The sequence below is a fragment of the Pieris brassicae genome, chromosome 13 (assembly GCF_905147105.1).
Source record: "Pieris brassicae chromosome 13, ilPieBrab1.1, whole genome shotgun sequence".
In the NCBI taxonomy this organism is placed as follows: Eukaryota; Metazoa; Arthropoda; class Insecta; order Lepidoptera; family Pieridae; genus Pieris; species Pieris brassicae.
In genome coordinates this window covers 826,480-849,262 of record NC_059677.1, presented here as the reverse complement: position 1 = coordinate 849,262, position 22,783 = coordinate 826,480, and the positions used below count along the sequence as shown (strand labels likewise).

At 35.2% G+C, this 22,783-nt stretch overlaps 1 protein-coding gene across 5 annotated transcripts in view; it reads left to right on the top strand.

Moving 5' to 3' along the window:
* The window catches only part of LOC123717766 (rho GTPase-activating protein 6-like), a 107,031-nt gene that overhangs the window by 66,044 nt on the left and 18,204 nt on the right, over window positions 1–22,783 (top strand). For all 5 annotated transcript variants that reach the window (XM_045673938.1, XM_045673939.1, XM_045673940.1 and 2 more), the window contains 2 exons: window positions 6,047–6,160; window positions 13,284–13,414. In XM_045673938.1, the coding sequence (XP_045529894.1) occupies window positions 6,047–6,160; window positions 13,284–13,414 (245 nt within the window). The remainder of the gene's footprint in view (window positions 1–6,046; window positions 6,161–13,283; window positions 13,415–22,783) is intronic.

Genomic DNA, 22,783 nt, shown 5'->3' with positions numbered 1-22,783 from the left:
TCATATTCACGAAGAATTCGAATCAGAGCCTCAACTCCTAGGTTGGTTTTTGCAGACGGAATTCGGAAAATTCTGCTTATTTTGAACCTTAGAAATGAAGGAAAGACAATGTTAATGCCCTGTGTGAGGTTACTGATCTGTATTGGACCATTTAACAATGTGTATAAGAACGTAACACTAATGAAGATAATGTAAAAATCGATCAGACTCAACAGTAATGTGATAAATTTGGATGATTTTTTGTCTGGCTATCGTCGTGTGATGTTTATCAGACAAGGAATGCATAAACAGTTCATAGTAGCTACGGTATAATAATCGTTTGTGGAATTGCGTACAACGCATATACGATATGGTTAGATCAAATTCAAATTAAATTATGTTCTAGAAATGAAGAGAGATTTTTTTAAAACCACATTGAGCAACTGTTTATGGTTGGTAACACAGAAGGCCAAAGATCTCGACACCGTTAACCAACCAGATCCATGAATCAAGTGAAAGACTTGTCATTACTTTTATAAGAGAGGAGCTGGACAGAAACCGGTCGACTCAGATGAGTCCTTGCTGACCAAGACAGAAAAAACATGTGCGCACACGCATTAGAAGTTATGCTTGTTTGGCGTAACAAGATAATTTTTTTTTTCATAATTTTTATCTTATGACATATTCTACGTTTGTAGAAAAAACGACACTAACAATAGAAAAAAGATATTAAAACATTGAAAGTTTTATTATAATGCATTATCTAGGTAAAAAAATTTGACTATAGCTAACATCAGGGCGTCGGTTTTTTGTGACGGTGTCGCGTGCCTCCTAATAATTTACTCTCATTATTTTTTTGGCTCAAAAACTTTTATGTATTTTTGTCCATTAGGGCAAATATATATGTTATTTGTTTACAACAGAAAAATATACAGTATATGCCATATCCTTAACCTAAATAGTAATAATAATTAGGGAAATAGAAATATAAACAAATTTAAAAATGTTTTGTCCCTGGGCCAGTGTAGCTTTAATGACAGCATAATGTAGAAAAAAATACATATTACATGTTATTAAGACAAAACCAAACAGGTCCAAAAAAACAAACTAACCTAAAAAAGTATACACGAAAAATAAAAAGTAACTGACACTCTCTATGTCAGTGGACTCTCGAGTGCGTTGCCGGCCTTTAAAAACATATGACAGCCAATAAGAAATTAATATAAATAATACAAATTAAATCCGCTCTACGACAGCTCTTGTCGTGAACTTAAATTAAATCAAGTTCTGATAATGTTGTATAGACATAAAAATAATATCGCTTGTGTACGGTAACCATTTATCGAGTTGGCAACATGATTTAACGAATGTCCATCAAATATGTTTGAAGCGCGTGAAATCGAAATGTTATGATAACCACTGAAATATGGATTGATAATGTGTCTTTAGACGCCTTTATTTAAAATAAAGTATTTCAAAAGCGTTGCTATTAAAATCTATTAGCAATACCTTGAGTTAGTTCGGTGGTGGGTAGATATGTTCAGATATATGTTAAGTGAAACACTTAGCTTGAAGCTGGGTAACAACTGACTTGAATCGTTTAAAACATGGGCTTAGATAACATTAGGGGCTGTCCATTAATCACTTGATTTTTTTTTACATTTGTTAACAAATTTCAAAATCATTTATTCATATATGTAGCACAATGTACACTTATGAACATTAATAAAAAAATCTAATTGTACATTTACTGCCAGTTCTCAAATCAAGGGCGTAGAATGGAAGAGAAGAACTGGCAATAAACTCTCCGCCACTGTTTTTAATCGCCAAGTTTTTTGTTTTAACATTGTAAGGAGCTGCAACCATTACAACATATTCCTCATGACATCTTAAGTAATTAATAATAATAAAATTAATTAAAAACAAAGATTTGGCTCAGATTGTCAAAGCTCCTCTATCAGCAGGAGGCATGGTGAAATAGGAGCACGCACTTACATTCTCGTGGGAACAACACGCAAATACAGTCGAAATAACTAATATCACCGCATACACGAATTCAATCACCACAAGTAGCACCCGTTCACAAGTATAACGCATGGTCAGCCATCGGCCCCTTGGTCATATATTAGGGAAAGATGCATGAACGCAATAGTTAAACCACCAGAGGGACCACCATTTGAAAATTAATAAAATATCGAATCCTCTGCTGATATGGGGATGAGAAATTATAAAGAAATATCAGGTTTTGTTGAATTGTGATTGAATCCAGTCCAATCACGGAATAAACCCGTTTTCCATTTATCACCTTATCAACATATTTATCTCAAATATCCCCATCTATCATCATAATAGAGTGATAGATATATTTTAATAGTTTTATTAATTGACTGTCACGGGGTTTTAGATGTTTTCACTGATTTCGACTGGAGTCATGCCCCGTGTGTGACTGTGACGAAACAACCAAATGGTGGTTCATTTAAACGATGAGTGTCCCACTTTCGAAAGAGCCAGGTGCCGTCTGGAGCTTGAGACTGGAATTCTCCGAATTGCTCGAGCGCAGATCGCAGCTGAAAAGTTTCTGCCATAGAATTGTCAAATATGTCAGTAAGATGATTATCACAAGAGATGACGTGGGTCGCTAAATATCATGAGGATATTTCCGGAGTAGTTGTTAATTCTCTCCCGGGCCCGGCGTCAGACTCTAAGTTTAGGTAAATCCTTTTTAGGAATTAGATTTATTACTCCTCTGCCTAGCTTGCCACGCGATGCCTATGTATATATATTCATAACTTTTACTTAGCCCTTAAACTATTGAAATAACCGAAAACATTTGGAATCCATAAACACATTAACAGGTCATACAGGTGTATCGTATTACAGCAGGAATGTCGGAATTCGCTTTTCTAAATATAATCTATCCCCACTGCATTATCTTCGTGACACGTCGCGATGCATGTTGTAATTATTTTCTATCACGTCACCTTTATAACAAGTAGGAACCTGTGCAATACACAAAACTAATTAAAAATGGTTGTCTATGGGTGAGTGAGTATGAGTATATGTTGACTGCCCTTTTCGGGCACCTCGTAGGCTTTTTATGTAGTAGGGCGGCACCTATTATGCTGTGGTCTCTGGCGGAATGACCAGCGCTGTGGTACAACTCTGCAGCTCAGCATAATGCTGAGCCAGGGCCAATTACAACCACAGCACACACGCATTACACAATTAAAGCTTTTTCTTTAAAAAAATTGTTATCTCTCTATTATTATTCTTATGTGTTTCTGTGTGTGTGTGTTTTGTTAGTAATAAATGTAATGTCTATGTCTGTGTGTATTACATATTAAGTTAGTATTAACTATTTATCAGAGTTAATTATTTTTAAATATAAAGTATACCTGCCACGGAGACCAAACATTTAAAATTTGTTTTAATAAACTTTTAATTATGATTATGTTGTTTAAGAATATTTTTAATACTGTATATTTGTCTGTTTGGAAGGTATAACTTTACGCCTAATTGTCGGCCAACCTATAAGTAATGGAAGTTTCACTAGAAGTCTTTCAGTACACCGACTGTAACACCAATATCGCGTTTTTTAATCCAATTTAACAATAGTTATAACAAATATTACGAAATCAACAGAGTTTTTGTACTTTTCACTATTAATGGAATTTAGACTTTGCCTTTAATTAACAACTGTAAATCTAGATTCAGCAAAACGTGTTTTGTCGTGTCGACATTGTTTACAATGTTCACGTTGCCTTCAATAAAAAAACTAGTACCAAAATAGTTTGTCATAAAACTCGTTCAAAACAAATATCGAACTACGAATCTTTGTTTAATGACTTACACTGGGATATTTTACATTTAAATAAAAGTTATTAGTATTTTTATTGTGTCTGTTATTGTATCTCGTAAGTATGTATAACGGAGTAATATTGTCACTCGATGAAGTTGCGCTGCTCTGATAGGTCGTAGTTTTATTCGCTGAGTAATAACTCCAAAAACATGTGCGTGTACTAGTGTACACACGTAAGAAGTGAAACTTGTTTATGACTTTATTTGTCGAAAAATGATCTACTATATGCAACTTTACAGAAATTGGTTTAATAAAGTTTAACAAAAGGCTTTTATCGTAGACATGAATACAAATAACATAATTTTTTAACCTTATTACTACTAAGATTATTACAGAATTTCATTAATTGTAATAGAATTATTACTATCATTGTTATCGTTATTATATATTTTTGTTATTAATGGCTTCGAATCTCATCAAATCTAACCATCAAGGAAAAGATGGCGCTTAACCGAAAAATGTAATCGGCCTTCTGCGCCTGACGCACGCCGTCGACAGGCAAGCCGGCTTCCTCACGATGATTCCCTGTATCGTTGGAACGGATGTTAAATGCGCACATAGACAGAAAATCCTTTGGTACACAGCGGGGATCGAACCTACGACCTCACGGATGAGGGTCGCACGCTGAAGCCACTAAGCCAACACTGCTTTGGATACACATATTCATAATCTAATCAATATACAGATTTTACTCAACGAATATACAAATTCGTAACATGACTTACGTAGAAAGTCCGACATAAGTAAATTTTAAAATACTGTATAGGTATTGATAAATTCTTGATTTTAAGTAGGTAATGAGATTTTTTTTCAGTCCACGAATTTTAAGCTTATTATTAATTGTTGGAAATAAAAACAAAAATTCAAAATGCAAATTTTCTTCTATAATGTTAGAGAAGAGATTTATTTGTAGAACTTCCCTATACACAACATTTGACGTAGTTTTGTTTTGAGGCAGAAAAATAATTTCATGTTTTGGAGTTCGGGTCTCGGGATAGGCCAACATACATTTGCCCATGGATACATTGTTCGGTTATTTTGTATATATTGATTTTTTTGTTCTATGAGCAATAGTTTCCACAACGCACGCGATGACAGTTTTTTGTATGGATAATAGTAAACCGTGGGTTATATTATGGCATTTTTGTTAGGGATCCCTGTTTCTTTTAATATATTAGGCCCTTACATATGAAATTGGCGTTTTGTCGTACTGACCACTTTGACCTCAAATACCTCCTCTTTGGTTAGGAATTTCAAATTCAAATTTGTACAGCTATTTACTCATGTATTTGTGCTAAAAACAATACACAACAGCAGATAACTACATTATTATGTAGATACATGGTGATCACAAATATTGCAACTATAGACTTTATAGAAAAATAAATAATTAACATACAGTCAAGCAGTGTGAGAGTTATGTCAGAGTGGATTACTTTGGAAAAAAAAACTTAACCTAATCTTTCTAGTTTGATTGACATAGACATAACATTTATTACTAACAAAACACACACACAGAAACACATAAATTAACAATAATCAAAAATAAAAGATAAGGAGCCGGGTTTTTTTTAATTACATACACCTCATTTATACCTTGAGACAAACTGTTTACAAAACAAACCTAAGTTATATACAACTATTTAAAGAGCCGGGACCTCCTCCAATCGGCTCCATCTCTCTATCTTGAGCATTTATCCGGTTTAAGAATAACTATTTCTCATAAGAATTGCATACATAATTCACATACTGAGTTAATATGTAAAACTAAGATTAATTATTAGAGAAAAATGTGGGTAGGCTTAATAAACTCGATCAGTCAACTAAGCAAAACATAGAACATTTTTCCCTACATCCTACATCCTACTGACATCCTTACGCTCGTCATCCCACTGTACATCTCTATCTTTCTTTATATATTTTAATTAAATGATGTGACTTCTATTCACGATATACCTGACATATACACGCTTAAATAAATTACTGTATATTATTTCCAACGACATCACTTTGAGTTAAACTACTTAATTTGTAACTGACCTCAAAACCCAACCCCAAAAGAGAGATTTCAAATTTGAAGTTTATTTATCTGAGCTCCAAAAATCTTGTCAAAAAATCCCATGCGGGAGAAGTTGTGGTTTCCAGCCAGTTTATCGTAAATAGATTTACCTTATAGCGGTAATTTAATATTATATAAATTATCCACAGATAACACGTCAGCAGTGACTACAAAACCGAAGCGGAGAGCGTACCTTCTCAAGAGGAAAGCGCTCACAACTGGCTTCTTTGACCAGAGTCGGAAGGATGCCGACAAGGAAAAAGGTACCTTTATATAATCCTTGGATAACCATTTATAATATAGTCTTTTTCATTCAAATTAAACAGATATACATGCTGTTTGCATGGAAACCTATGACCACTACAGTTTCTTATTACATTACATAATATCTGAATAGCTTGCCAGTTGACTGTAAAGTTTGCTTATATAATGGTAGACTAATAGTCATTGTAGAAGATAAAACCGGAGCCATAGAGTTGTAACGTGCACCAAGAGAAAGGAGGTATGAACAGAGGTCAGGTCAGATAAAAACATATGTGTGAACTTATGTACACGAGTTAGAAGTTTTACTTCATTGGCGTAACAAGATAAAAATATTTTTAAAATTCTTATATTTCGCCTTATTCTACGTTTGTAGAAATAACGATACTAACAATAGAAAAAAGGTGTTTAATACATTATTATCAAGTTAAATTATCACAAAAAGGTATTTGTACGTAATTCAAGAAATTGACATTTTTTATTTCAAAAGTTAGCATACTTCAGGGTGTCGGTTTTTTGTGACGGTGTGCGCGCGCATCGTAAAAATTTACTCTCATCAGTTTTCCCAAAGCCGCCCGTTTGCCACAAAAAGGTATTTGTACATAATTCAAGAAATTGTCATTTTTTATTTCAAAAGTTTGTGCGCGCGCATCGTAAAAATTTACTCTCATCGGTTTTCACAAAGCCGCCCGTTTGCCACAAAAAGGTATTTGTACATAATTCAAGAAATTGACATTTTTTATTTCAAAAGTTTGTGCGCGCGCATCGTAAAAATTTACTCTCATCAGTTTTCCCAAAGCCGCCCGTTTGCCACAAAAAGGTATTTGTACATAATTCAAGAAATTGACATTTTTTATTTCAAAAGTTAGCATACTTCAGGGTGTCGGTTTTTTGTGACGGTGTGCGCGCGCATCGTAAAAATTTACTCTCATCAGTTTTCCCAAATCCACCGAAAGCCGCCCGTTTGCCATCTATAAATATGTATGTATTGAAAGAAAACACTTTTTTAACCGGATTAAGCTATGTAATGTATGTATTGTTCAATTATCATTAGTGTAACTATCTGTTAGAAATCTGTTTTATTAGAAAACCTTGGTTATAAAAATCGGGCATAAGTTACGAGGTGGTAGTCGTTTAATAAATCAAAATGATCTATTAATTTAACCGAGCGACTGTACAGTGTTCGGATTTTATTGGTTTTCAAACGATATACGACTGTTTTAGTGGAAAATTTACAATTGTTTATTGTATGAGGAAAATTTTCACTAATATCGCTCTTCCAAATTGTGTTAACACTATAATAAAAATACATTTTTTTATGTAGCAGCCTCCAGCCAGTTTGCCGGCTGTAGGCTCACCTGATGTTTAGTGATACCGCCGCACATGGACACTTACTCACATTGCCAGATATAACTCTTATAGTAACGAAGATACAACTGTTATGATTTCTTAGTAAATGTCAAAATGTAATTAAAATTTCTACAATTTCGCCTCTATTTATAGCACAATAAAGCTAATTTTACAACAAACGTGCGTTCAAACTGTTTCATATATCAAGATGTGATGACTGACACTGCTCACATACAAAGTGTGTCTAATAATAGCGTGTGTACGTGGCGCCTAACATTATCGACAAATTCTTTGGTTTCTAGTCATACATACTTTCGCCAATACATAGGAAATGTCCGTAGACAGTTTTCCTTATTGCAATTTAAAACGATTAAAGCCAGCCTGACTTTAGATAAGCTTTTGGTAGATAAAATATACAATATATATTTTTTATTAAAATATTATTTGTACACAGAGGGCAAACGGTCAGGAGGCTCTCCTGATTTTAAGTGATACCGCCGCCCATGGATACTCCATCCCAGAGTGGTATGGACCGCGAGTGCCGGTAATTTAAGAATTGGTACGCTCTTTTCTTGAAAGACCCTCGGCGGGCAGCTGGTTCCACATATAGGTGATGCGCAGCAAAAAATACCTTAAAAAAGTAGTAGCTCAGTAGTGGAACGACGTCCAAGGATGAAGTCAGCTGTAGGTTAGATTAAAGTGATGCAGAGATACCGACATCTCTTCGCAACGCCAAGAGATGTAGGAAAATAACTGTTCGTGGACAATTCGTATCGCTCTTCATTGAATACGGTCAAGCGGAAGGAGCTGGTACTGGAGAGCTGCTCTCCAGAGGTGAGAACAGTACTCCATGTGGAGCCGAATTTGCAGTTTACAGGGTTGCAAGCAGTGGCCCGGAGTGAAGTACCGTCTCGCCCTGCTGAGCACAGCAAGCTTCTATGCTCAACGTAGCCTTCGAAATGACCGCAAAACTGATTGTCATTTGATATGCCTAGTACTCCGATACAAGCTGATGCTTTAAGGAGAGTGTTTAAGAAGAGAGTAGTAACTACAAAGGGTGTTTATTTAGCGGAAAAGTGACAGGTCGTCGACAATTCGAACCACTTTGTTGAATAAACCTGTATTACAAAACCGCTACGAATTTTACAATGCTGAATTCCAGAAAATAATTTGTGTTAATGATCGAAAGAGAAACAAACATTAAACGTTAAGTGAAAGAATGAGATGGCGAGTGATATTGTGCGGGTACGACCCAAAATTCTTGACAGCTTGACCTAGATAGTAACTTTTTCCATAATGAACATTAATATAATGGCCGTGATACAAGTAAACAGTATAAAAATATATCGTGAATGTTGGCAATGAATAACAAAAGAGGTTTTGAGTTAATAAAGTTTGCTTTATAAACGTAATTTTCGTTATAACTGTTTTTAGATTTGTTTTAGGTTAAACAACTAAATCTAAAATAAATAGTCTAGTCACTGTTAGATTTCTTGTTGAATTTTTTTTTTTTATATGCATGTGTCTTTACTACGACATCATGGAACATTACAATCTAGCCTAATTTAAGACTAATAAGTAATTTAAGTCTAACCTAATTTACTAAAAAGGATTGTAATAAGTAAGTGTCCAATAACGCTACTTATAGTCTCTATTAAAGGGAAGACACTCTGTTCTTGTGTTTTCATTTTTTCATTCACTGTTTAGCACTTAATATTAAAGTACACTAACACTAATTCACTAGTTCAAATGGTTTTATCCTTTTCAATCTTCTCACTATTCTTGTTCTTGTTGAATAAAAAAAATATTTTACAAAAATGTGATTTTCATATAGTTGTTCTATCTTTTATTTTATTCTCGTTAGATAAAACGCAAAAAATTGTCACTATGAGAAGATTTCTTGTTTATTTAAAAAAAAAATTATAAAGAGGTGATTTTCATATAGAATAACTTTTATTTTATGTTCAGAGAGAATCCTGAGGAGGGTTTTAGTTCAATTTAACGCGACATCCACGCGATACTGCGGATGTAAGCTAAAATAAAAAAAACACATTTTTTAAGGCTTTTAATTTCTACACCAGCATACTATGGGTTAGTTGAAAGCTGCCTTAGTGCCTAGAGCGTAAATACCGCCTTTGGGATGACGTTGGGACTGCCACGCTTTTGCAGTTTCAGCATGTGTCTGGTAGACATGCTCACACTGATGACTTCGGGGCGATCACATTTACGCAGATTGCGAGGCAGTGGGAACCGTATCGTATAGGCTCCTGTCTCTCTATGCTATAGAAAAACACATAGTGGGAAATCATTAGACTAGGAACACCTTGAATTATGAACCCTGAAACGTTTTCCAGACTGACGCGGACACGGCGGCTTATCGCTGTTGAGGTTCACCTAGTGTACACAAATGCGCTGCAACACCAGTCCATTTTCCAGTCCTTATAACTCTCATGGGGAGACCCATGAACGATAACAAAATCCGCCAACATTCTTTTGAATGTTACCACCAACATTTTTAAGTTTAAAGGACCATAAAAATGTTTCATAGCATAATTGTATTTTGAATTTCACTCTCGACCTATATACCTACAGCGTGGCGTGTAAATAAATAGCTATTGTAATCGGTAATCACATATTTTCACGGGTAATAACCGTTTCTAGGTGATACTCACCGTCTATTCGCGTCGAACTATTATGAGCGCGCTAAATTTGCACAATGCCGAGCGCGCTTTTAGATCGTGCGATACCTCTTCCGCGAAATTGGACCAATGGGTTATGGGGCGATTATATTTTATTACGGGCTCTTCTTAATAAACTCTGTCCTTCACGCCATAGACAGTATGTGCCGTGACTTCAGGGAGTCAGGAGGAATCAGTTACCGCAGTCCAGGATGCAAAGTCAAGGCAAAAATCATTTATTCGTATAGGTAATACAATGTACACTTATGAACGTCAAAAAAAAAGAAATATACATTAAATGCTTCTAATTTTACATTTACTGCCAGTTCTCAAATGAAGGGCGTAGAACGGAAGAGAAGAACTGGCAATAAACTCTCCGCCACTCTTTTTAATCGCCAAGTTTTTTTTGTTTTACACAACGTTTGTAAGGAGCTGCAACCTTTATCATGTTCCACATGACATGGGATTTGCATGACGGATGCGTGGCTGTGGCTTCCGAATGAACAGAAATCCTCGGACCAGTGAGACATCTCTGTAAAGGTTTATTAAGGCCACTGTCTTCTTAATAAAATCTATGTCCTTGGCGCGACAGACAGTATGTGCAGAGGCTGTACCATCACAGAAGAATCAGTCAGCCATGTAGTCTTGGATTGCGTAGCTGTAGCTTCCAAACGAACAGAAGCAGTGAGGTCGCACAAGATTGTCAAGTGCTCAGGTAACTTCTGATCTTCTGGAAGAAGCTAGGCTTAATTAGCCAGGACTTGATGTACTACAGACCAAATGGGCGTCTAACTACAGAAACTAAGTACTTCATTACATTATGGGTCGATTGTAGTGTAGCGTAAGTCTTATTTATTTGCATGACGGGTCCCGACACAGAACACAGATACAGGAATCAGAAGATAATTTGGTCAAAGTTTGGTTTATGGTTAAAAAGAAATTTTATTAGAGACTAAAATTCGGGTTTAGTCTCTAATAAAATTTTAAATCACTGTACTATGAACATACTGAACTATGTTAAATATCCTTTTTAATAAATTAGGTTAAACTTAAATTACTTATTAGTCTTAAGTTAGGTATAATTTGTATTTACAATTTTCATAACCTACAAAGTATTTATAAAAAAGATCGGTCCCTATGGCAGCCTTTAACGCTGGCAGCATTTCCTGCTGTATTGCGACCTTCAACTCAACTTAAATCTTTAATTAGCGCTTGTCACTTAAGCCACGACCACGGCAAGAGTCACCCCAAATTGAAACAAATCCAATTTGTTATTGAGGTTTGATATTAGGTTAGGTTATGTTAAATGATGTCTTATTTGAAAATTATAATCAATATTTACACAAATAATGATGAGGATTGATACGTCATAAATATTGTTTAGTTATGAAGTTAAATTTGATTGCAAGAATAACTCGCTTGATGAAAACCTATGTATTTCCGAACCAATTCGACTTCAAGCAAAAAGGGTACCAATTCTGAAGAGTTCGGCTCATGCGGGTGACGGCAGTGTATAGGCAGTGGTATCACTTAACATCAGGTGAGCCTTCTGCCCGTTTGACTCCTGTTACATTTAAGTAAGCCATCGGAATGAATTTGCTAAGAATGAATGAATCTTTTACAGAACTATCACACCAATATTAATATAAGTTATTGACTGTCTAAGTATTTATTTAATTATAAGTAATCTTACGGCTAACATACATATTATAAAACAAAACACTTAGACAATATACAAAGCCAACATTACATATATAAACAATATGTATTAAACAGAAAACAGGTAAGGACATTATTGGACAAAATATTAGTTGTAAATTAAGAAAACGGATATTTAACATTTGAAACAACAAATAATATTTAATGTATCAAATTACTGCTTAAACAAAATCAGATTCTTCACGCCTCTTCAAATATATCCTCACATCTTCTTTCGTGAGGTGGAAAATATCAATATGATCACAGTTGGTGTCATAGTTAGATAAAACCCGAAACATTGGTGAATTTTGCAGGTAATTCGATTTCGTACGAGGCCCATGGAACAATTTTGTGTATCTTGTTGCATGAGGCTTTAAGAGAAATTAACGATAGCTAATGGAGCCCCTATTTGCTGTTGTCTTCGCCAATGTTTCAAGTTATATCTAACTATGACACCAACTCATGAAGAATATCATGTAAAAATAGCAAGTCTTGCTGACTCCGCCGGCATTTTAATGAGTCTAAATTAAAATATATATTAGAACCTGCATACCTATCGAAATATTGATATTTTTTAAAACTAAGAAATTTTACCAACCTTTTTTTTGTATATTTTCTACAGCTCTTTTATATTTATACCAGCTAACACTCGCATACTCCAGAACGCTTCTGACATATGCAAAATAAAGATTTTAAGCAAATTGATAATACTGTTAGTCAAAGGATAGAAATTTTAGTTTTTTTTGTTAGAACACGGCTTAGGTTAGAGATTATGACATGGAGGCACTTGGAGATTGGAACAAGCTGTGGTATGGGATGCTACTTGTGCGGAAACGTTTCACCTCCCTCGGATAAGCACAATTGCTTGGGCCTAATGGATTTTCTTTCTATGTGCGCATTTAACATTAGCTCGTACGGTGAAGGAAAACATCGTGAGGAAACCGGCTTGCCTTAGACCCAAAAAGTCGACGGCGTGCGTCAGGCACAGAAGGCTGATCACCTGCTTGCCTATTAGATTACCAAATGATCATGAAACAGATACAGAAATCTGAGGCCCAGACCTAGAAAGGTTGTAGCGCCATTGATTTATTTTTTGTATATTTGTGTATTTAAAAATAACACGGTTTTAGTTTATATATTACTTGAAATTTTTCTATACATTTTATAATGGAATGAGCGAGAACTTTATCGACGACAAAATGTTTAAACATTGAGATACCTTTAGTTAAGATGTTTATATAATTATTTATTGAGGTATACTCTCTACTATACTATATAGTATACTCTAGAGTCACCGCCAACTTATATCTTTATTAAGCGTTCACTTTAACACCCAGTCTCTACTCCAAAGGGAACAAAGATTGGTGATTATTAGTTACATGAAAATTCCGTTCTGCAGAAGCAACTGGGAGCATTTTTGGAGTCCCTCTGGCGCAATGTGTGGAGACAGAACGTGCCTTAAGAAGACAACAACACACGGGATCTCGGGCTTCCCTCGCCTCTCTCAACACACTTGAGAAAGGAGATGATGTAAGTAATAGCTAATTAATTAGACTTTCGTATGATTGGCGGAACACTTCAATGTACAACTAAGATTTTGTCATGTACCTTGATTAGCACAGCACATCCAGTGACTGCTTAGGCTAATTTTTCAGATACTTTAATAGGTTGACTATGTATGGTATGGTATGGTTTGTGGACTCGGTTTCTGCACATAGACGCTCAGTAGGTCCGATGTACGTAAAGTCCTGGCTAACTAACCCAGCCTAACTGCTTCCAAAAGCACAGAGGACTCTTGGTAACTTCGCAAGTTTCACGGAGCGACCTCACTGTTCCGAGGATTTCTGCATGTTGTTTAGCCACAGCCTCAGATTCCAGGACTACGTGGGTGACTGATTCCTCTGCGCTGAAACAGCCTCTGCACATGGGGCTGTCTGTCGCGCCTAGGACAAAGAGATATTTATTAAGGAGACAATGGTCCTTAATTGTCATTAATGTTTTAAGATTAGTTCTGTTTAAGTTTAGAAGCTGGGTGACGGAATAAGGCTTTCCAGTGTGTGTTTCTATGTAAATGCACAAATTTTAAAAAGTCAAACCGTTGAAGGTTTTTTTTTGTTTTTCAACTTCTTTATAAATAATTTTACAACCATACATATTCCACTTTCATACACAACATTCAAAGCCTAATTTATATTGTTAAACAAAATATACGAAACAGAAAACAGAAGATACGCAGGACTTACTGTATATCACGGGCTACAGCTTTAAATTAAATACTAACTACTACTTACCATCTAATAACCCAGGGAGGAAGGAGTCCGCACTGAGTCTTCGCGTTCGTTCCTTCTCGCTCTCTTTGCCTCCTCTGCCAGGTTTGCTTGGGACGGCCACGTTTCCGCTTTCTTTGCGAGTTCTAATCAAGCGTCTGCTTGGAACGGATTGATTGACTGAACGGATACGATTGGAATCCCTTCGGAATGTATGGCCTATCCATTTGCGGCGCTTGATCTGCTGGCTAATCGGTGGTTCTCTACACCGCCCCAAAAGTTGCTCGTTAGAAAAACTTATTGTTTGCTATTGAAAAGGATTCCAATTCAATGTCAATTCTCAAATCAAGGGCGTAGCAGAACTGGCACTCTCTCACTCCATGCTTCTTATCATATTTAGAAGCAGTTGAATGAATGTTTCCGATCTATCAGCAAGGTGCAGTAAATAGGAGCATACATTTTATTGTGGGAACAACTCTTAAACACGTATTATCAAGGTGAATTATGATAATCATGAATATCCTTATTATGCTGAAGGGAGTGCCTATATCTTGCTACTGTTGTGGCGTAACTCCTATTTAGATAATCGCCACGCTTATAATACTTACTAATAAATACGCTTATAATACACGCTAAAACTTTGGCATATTTTACTTGTTCTAGAAATTATAGAAAATTATATTAAATGGATATTTAAATAGTAAATAGGTGTTTGGCATTTGCTATTTGTAAGTTCAGAAATAGTTGGCGCGAGTGAGCCAAGACACGTAAAATGCACCTGGGCCTATCCAGCTGAATATTAATATAAAAACACACGTTTACCCGAAGAAAACGTTATATACCGAACAAAAATATACATTAAAATTTTCTTATTTCAATACAATACAGCTTATTAATCTACAAAATTTTAAATACACAAGCTAACATTACTTTCACTAAAATAAATTAAACTCAGAAGCACAGTTCACGATGCCCTCATAATGTACTTCTACATAAGTATAGAACCAATAACGGTAAAAAAGGTTTGACAGACTTCAATAAAATATAAAAAATGCAGACAGCCTGGAAATATTTCAATTAAGACTAAAAGACCATCGCTTGAGTGATCCCAGTTATCTACGTAAATGAAAGTCCACCCAAGTTCTACTTCGCTTATTCATCTTTGAAGCTCTTCAGTGGGTTACTGACGTGTTAAATTTTTAGTATTATATAGTAAAATTCTCATGTAAGTGTCTTTTGTCTGTAATGAGAATAAATATGTATAAACGTCCATAGTAATACAAAAAAATTAAAGGATTTGAAACAAATTTAAAATTTGTGGTCCCTGTGGCAGATGCTTATTCGTTGATAAAAGTACCAGCTTTGGGATCACCTTTATCACCAGATACCAACTTTAATCTTTAACTATCGCCTGTGTAGTTGAACCTCACGCCTAAGAGTTGACACAACAGGTAGCACAAAATGATATAATGTTTATAATAATAAGCCGAACCAATGAACGAGGGTCCTTCAAGAAAAGAGCGTACCAACTCTTAAAAAGCCAGTAACGCAGTCGCGAACCTTCTGGCAATGTGAGTGTCTATAGCGGTATCACTAAACATCAGGTGAGCCTCCTGCCATATTTAACAGGAGAGCAACCTATCTTTTAGTTTACCGTCGACCTTTGGAGTAGCAAGAACCGTTCCATGCTTGATCATAACGAATCAAAAACAATAAGGATTGATGGCTCTGCGAATTAGAAATAACCACCTGATAGTGATGTATCAGGCAGAAGCTAGTTGGGTGAGACGAGGTCAGATTTAGAGGTCTAGAGGCGTTGAGACAACAAAGGTGTGCAGGCGAGGCCCAAAATTATTTTCCAAATAAAAGGAATAAAAATGTTCAGTCGAATTTTTCAATAAATAATTTATTGTGATTTGAACCCTGAGGTTAGATATAAGTAAAGATCTTTTTATATTAACAAAGTATTCTCTCAGTATTGCGATACTTACAAAGTAGGTCACATACTACATCTGTTTTTCGTAAATTTGTGTCACTTTTCATATATTTAGCATCGTTTTAGCAAAGTATACGAAAATTCAAGACGGTTTACTAAATTGCATCAGGAATCGAAATTGAATTATCAAATAATCATTTATTCATATATGTACTATGTACACTTATGAACGTCGAAAAATACATTAAATGCTTCTGATTTTAAATTTATTGCCAGTTCTCAAATCAAGGGCGTAGAACGGAAGAGAAGAACTGGCAATAAACTCTCCGCCACTGTTAATCGCCAAGTTTTTTTTGTTTTACACGTTTGAATCCATTGCTGAAATTACTTATGAAAATCACAAATTCTCCTCAATTTTAATCACCTACAAATCTTAATGGAATAGATTGGTATTAGTGAATCGCGATATTAAACAATAGTTATAGTATAGTAGTATAGTTAAGTTATAGTAGGTCGGTTTATTTGGGTCGGATAATGGACTTTAATTAAAAAATGACTTTGTAGCCATTTTCAGCAACTCCATAGAAGCCTTTCACTGACTCGTTTTAGAAATGTCATTGAAATTACTTTATTCCTACATAATTATGTATTTACATTGTATATTCGCGGATGCATGGCGGACCCCGTGCGTCTTCAATACAAAGAGTGAGTTGTGGTGCGATATGGGATACTCGATTGTGAGAAAGTTGCATATGCATCTGATTTGAATTTTCACACGTGCATATCCTTTCTATAACATATTTTAATTGTCCTTATTTTCACTTGTTCGATATTTTAGAGCAAATATAAAAAATGTAAAAATAACGTTTATATTAACAGGCGCTACAACCTTTTTAGGTCTATAAGATTTATATATCTATTTCGTGATATTTTTTAATAGACAAGCAGGTAATCTGGCTTCTGTGTTACACCGGTTAGGGCCTAAGGCATAAGGAACGATGGCTTACTTCAACGTACGAGCGATTGTTAAAAACGCACATACAAAGTCGATTGGTGACAAGCCGGGGTTCAATCCTACGACCTCAGATATGTTACGGTTACCATTAAATTAGATACTACTGGAAGTTTATATACATTTGTGTATTTAAAATATCCAAAGACTAAATTAAACATATATACTGTTTGAAAGATTTTCTACGAATTAAAAAATATCTTGGTAATATTTAAAATCTGTTTAATTAATGTGATTGTTATTGATGTTTGTTAGTACAACTCGTGGTAAGGAGAATTCGTACAATTTTAAATATTTTAGTTTATGGCTGTGTCGTACCAACAAATATATACAAAAATAAATACGATTTTGGTAAATGGTAAGTTGGACTGATTTGAATATTTTTTATTTATTCCTTATACGAAGGTTTTTATGGAAAAAAAAACTGTAGTTTATTTAGTACTTAGCTTTTTGTTCCAGACAAGCCTATCTCTATGGGGTAGCAAAATGTTTTATAAGTTTGTATCTTAAGAAAACACTTTTTAACCGGATTGAAGCTATGTATTATTATTATAAACTTATAATTATTTACATAATTTTAAATTTAAAAATTTCTGACGTTTCGCGGGCTTTACAGCGTGCCTGGTCACGGTGACTGAAGACAAAAGGTGTTGAATGTTAAAAGTATCACAGCTGTAGAGAAAGTTGTGTTATTTGTATTTATTTCCCCGGAGTTGATATCGACTAAAAGATGACGGGTTTTATCATAATAATACATAGCTTCAATTCGGTTTAAAAGTGTTTTCTTAATGTGTAAAAGCTATGTTAACAAAAGACAATACTAAGTTCGTAGCTACTGAAAAGGTAGTCTAACTAAAAATAATATTCAGACGAAACAAAGTTCGTATATGTTTTAAATTTAGAACACCTTTTAAAGTAAGTCTCTCGGCGCTATTTTACCTATTTCAAAATTCGAATCTAATTTTAAATGTTCCGTGCGTAAACAGCAAGTGGCTAAACACACGGTCAGGGAAACGTTTGCACTTGAGACATAAATAGACCAATCAACAATCCATAAAGACGTATTGGAGATGGCAGACACGATCACAGACGATCAGTGGGCGTCGTATAACATGACATAAGCCAATATATCTGTTTAGTGTTTGGTGATGGATGGAAAGACATTTGTTATAAAACCTATATGACATTTTTATTTGCCTTACGTAAATTTGGGTCCAATAGATATTGAGTAATATAAGGCCGTATAGAGACCTCAAATAAATAACAATAATAAAAAATATATTTATTGACAAAGATTTACAACTTATAATTTACTAAATATAACGTTCTTTTTACGTCATTAAACTAATCATTACATATAATTAATTAGAAAGTGTTTCACAATGTACGGATAAGTTCTACATAAGTTCCAAATGACCTATTTATTACTTATTGGTAGGATAAACACTATTGTTACGTTTGACGGCTGTCAGTTAGCGCTATTCGTCACATAAAGTCAATCAAAAGTTATAGTCCGAGCGAAGTTTTTTATCTTTCAAATAATTTATGTGTTGCATAGCTATTTGGTACTTTATTCATACATTGTCAAACAGACCCTTAATAATTAAATGTTTTGGGAACAATAAAATCATTTGAATACAACTATCTATATCATTGTTTCCCGACCTTTTTTGTATCGTGCCCCACCTCAGCCTACCTATTATTCCTATTATACATAATTTATGTTCAGTTGTTGTTCTATTGTGAAATTGTTCAGTTAAGAAATGGTAGGTTTCAGGAATAAATCACTGGGAAATTGATAGTGATGCAAAATGTAAATTTTCTAAACATAACGGAACACTGAAAAAAAATATTTTTTAATATTCATCTAGTGAGATCCTTGCGCTTGATTCTTGCTGCACAGAGATTATATATTGGGTTCCTATTTGGTTAGCTTCAGTGTCAAGTCTCCACGTTGTGCTACATCCAGCTGATTTCGATCTCCCCCCTTAACAATCAAATTGCCCCCCCGTGAGATCTTTAAAAAAACAATAAAGTAACTAAAAATAAGTTGAAGAACACTTAGGGTTATACACGTATAAAACTTGATGATACACTATTTATGATACTGAGGAACTCTGATGACAGAGCTCTTCTTGTCCACACCACACTCGAGTCGAACAGGTCAATATCCTTTTGTCAATTGTCTAAGGGGCTGTCCATTAATAACGTGATGATTTTTTTAACATTAATTAATCCCTCCCATCCCCGTGGTGATACGTGGTGAGGTTTAAGATTACCCTCTTCCTACCCCCCACTAAAAATCACGTGTATTTTTAGTACCTACTTTTTGGAGTACCGGTAAAAATTATAATCTAATCCTAGTCTAGAAAATTAAAGACCATGGCAAAAATGTCTAGACAGAAAGCAGATTGAAAATAATATTAAAGGAATAGTGTAATCATGCCAAAACATACATTGTACTTCGTTCCTTGTCTTAACCTGGGAGTCCAGGTTACACCACAAGCGGCTTTTCGGTTTAGAAATCAAAATAGTTTAGAAATAATTACACAAGGATACCTTACTATACACAGCCCCTAAGGTAAGATTTTTTTAAACTTACCCGCCGGTATTTATACCTGTTCCCTCTGTAATTGGTGTTGGTCTGACTTTAGGTTAGTTATACCTTACAATAGTTAATAATACATAATTTTTTGCGTCCTATTTCACATGGAGAATACTGTTTATTTACAATCTTTACAAATCTTGAATATACAGTACAGATTTATACTTTAAAATTATTATATATAATACAATTATCATAACCAATTATTATTATATACATTTTTTTTCTTGTTACTCATTATCCTAATCAATAAATAATTTGATTAGGTTAGACTTTTCGAAAATGTATAATTTCTTAAATTATTTGTAAATTTTTCATTATATTTTACAATTTACTGAATGTGTTTTGTTAACAATTTCTTTGAAATTCATTTTTAGATATTAAAAGTTATGTATCTTTCATAGGGAGGGGGGTCTTAAGAATCTTGGGAAGGCTAAGGGTGGTACAAAATAGTTTGGGAAGCACTGGTCCAAGGTGTCTAAGATGAAATTCACAAGAGCGCACTAATTTTTAAAACACCGGTAAGCACTCACAAGTAATAGAGTTCATGGGCGGCTGTATCACTTACCACCAGGTAAGCCTCCTGCCAGTTTGCCTTGTATTGTATAAAAAGACAAAAGTGAGAGTTACTTGAGAGGAAGTCGAGGAATGGATGGCGCTAGGAGGGGCTTATGCTGGAATTAAATAAGATTCCTTGTTTCATCTATCAAGTATTTATCTACATAAAATATTTAATGCTGAATTTCTTTGGTGGTTTTTGTCCTTTTCAGTCAGTTCAGTGAGAGTACTAGGCTCGTGTTGTCAAGTTGAATATTCTCGACATTCACGAGCTGGTGGAGCCTATGTTCGTGGGCTCCAGCAGTTTTAATTATCTCGTTTAAACTAACAGACTTATGCTTATTATAAAGCGCTTAAAGAACACGTGTGTATGTCACTGAACTCCTATTAAACGGCTGGGCCGATTTGATTGAATCAGTTATGTCAACAAATCAGCCCGGCAGTTGGCGCAGCAGGAGGTATCTAGGTTACATATCTATATATGCTAAACAATACTAGTACCTATACTAGTCGCGTAGTACTAGTAACTAAACGATCTGGTTTCGATTCCTAGTCCAAGCCGTCTGAATTATTTATCGTTTGAGTTTAAGATTTTCAAGTAGGATAACGTCTCTCGGGTCTTCTAATAAGTTATTTGGGACAAACATTCCCATAGAAGGACTGCCTTCGACCTGGGCGTGTAAATATAAAATTCGTCAATACCTCAAGAAATTCAGCGACATGCTTGTCGAATTGTCAGTCTTCTACGAATTACTGATCGGCGATCTTTACGTAGAGACATTGCGTGTCTATGCTACGGAGAGTGTACCTGTAGTGTTGTGAAAAGCTATTTGGGTTGGTCTTCCTCCTTTGAGCCTCGTACGAGCGGTACTAAGTCAACATTTCATCAGCATCAACTTAACGGCTGGAAATCTTCCACAGTCCGCTTTACAAGACATTATCTTTTGCGAACTCCACCGGGAGTCGATTCCACATTTAGTGAAATGTGAAGGTTGTTTAAAGAATGAGTATACTCCTTCCTCAAAGGCAGGCAACGCACCCACTAAACTAGGTGTCCATGGTCTGCGATGACTGCCCTTTTTGGGCGTAGGCATACTATAAAAAATATAACGTATCATATTTTATTAGGTGACTTGGAAATTCAAATGGCTTATAACATTCGCTACTAAAATATACTATTGATGAAAGATGAATTGTTTGCATAAACTTTTGTTATAACGAAACGCTCTACGGAAGTCCATAAAAAAGCTATCAAAATGCACCCAGCTGTCCAGCTGTTCCAGTTACACTCACGGACAAATGTTATGTACGTGACACAATTTGTTAATGATAAAATCAAAACATTTTCGCGGACATTTTCCTGCCCGTTCTCGTTTTACGCTCTTGATTTGAAAATGAGTAATGATGCGTTTAATATGTAATGTTTAAGCGTACAATCAAACCAGCTTGTAATAAACATATATTGAATTTGATTGTAAGTCATAGGGATCGCTCAAGTATTACGTAACGAATTTGGGGGGGGGGGTCCACTTGTAAAACGTTACGATGCGGGGCGGGGATTGAATTACGCGTTATTGTTAATATTATTTTCCACTTTCCAGTACTTTATACCCCATAATGGTAATTTTGAGGTATAAAGAGTCACTGGGGGTGGTCACGAAACCTTTTACTATTGGATACAATAGTAAAAGGTAAGAATTAAGGGTCAAGAATCTACAAATATTGCGTGACGTAATACTTGAATGCTTCCATATAGTACAATAATAACAATTATAGTCATCATCATCATCATCATAAATGGCTATACATCCCCTGTGGGCCTTAGCCTCTGCATGTCTATTTCGTTATCTCAATCGCACTCCACTTCGAACTCCTATTGTTTCGGGGTCCTTGACAACTGCATCCCACCAACGCAGCCTCGCTCTACCACTTCTCTTGCCACCAGGTTGTGAGCTCAGCAAAAACGATGGGATTCTGTCGTTCGCCATTCCCTCCACCTCTCCAATAATAATAATAAAGCCCGATTTCCAATCTTGAGAAATGCTGGACAGAAACCGAAGCAAGCAGATGATCCACTCAGATGTTTCCTTGCTAACCACAACGCTCAGACATGAGCTACCGACTGAAGAAAGAGAGTGTACCTGAGCAATAGCTAACGGCGTAAATGAAAGTGCAAGAAACCCTTTGTCAAGGACGAAAGGCTTTGTGATTGAAAAATTATAGGCATCAACACAAAACGAAACTGTTTACTATAATTCTGTAGATATTTCAATAATCAATATATATATAATTACTGTTAAAAATTAATAAATAGAAAGTTTCAACAAATTTAAAAACTGTGGTACCTGTGGAAGTGTATCATTAACGCTCGCTGTATTGTGATACTTATTCGTTGAGCGAGGAATACACCAGCTCCGTGGTCACCGATATTATCTACCAGGCGCCAAGTTAAATCTTGAATTAGCCTTATTAACAACAATCATAAATCAATAACTAGGTAACGTAATATTTATTTCCAACA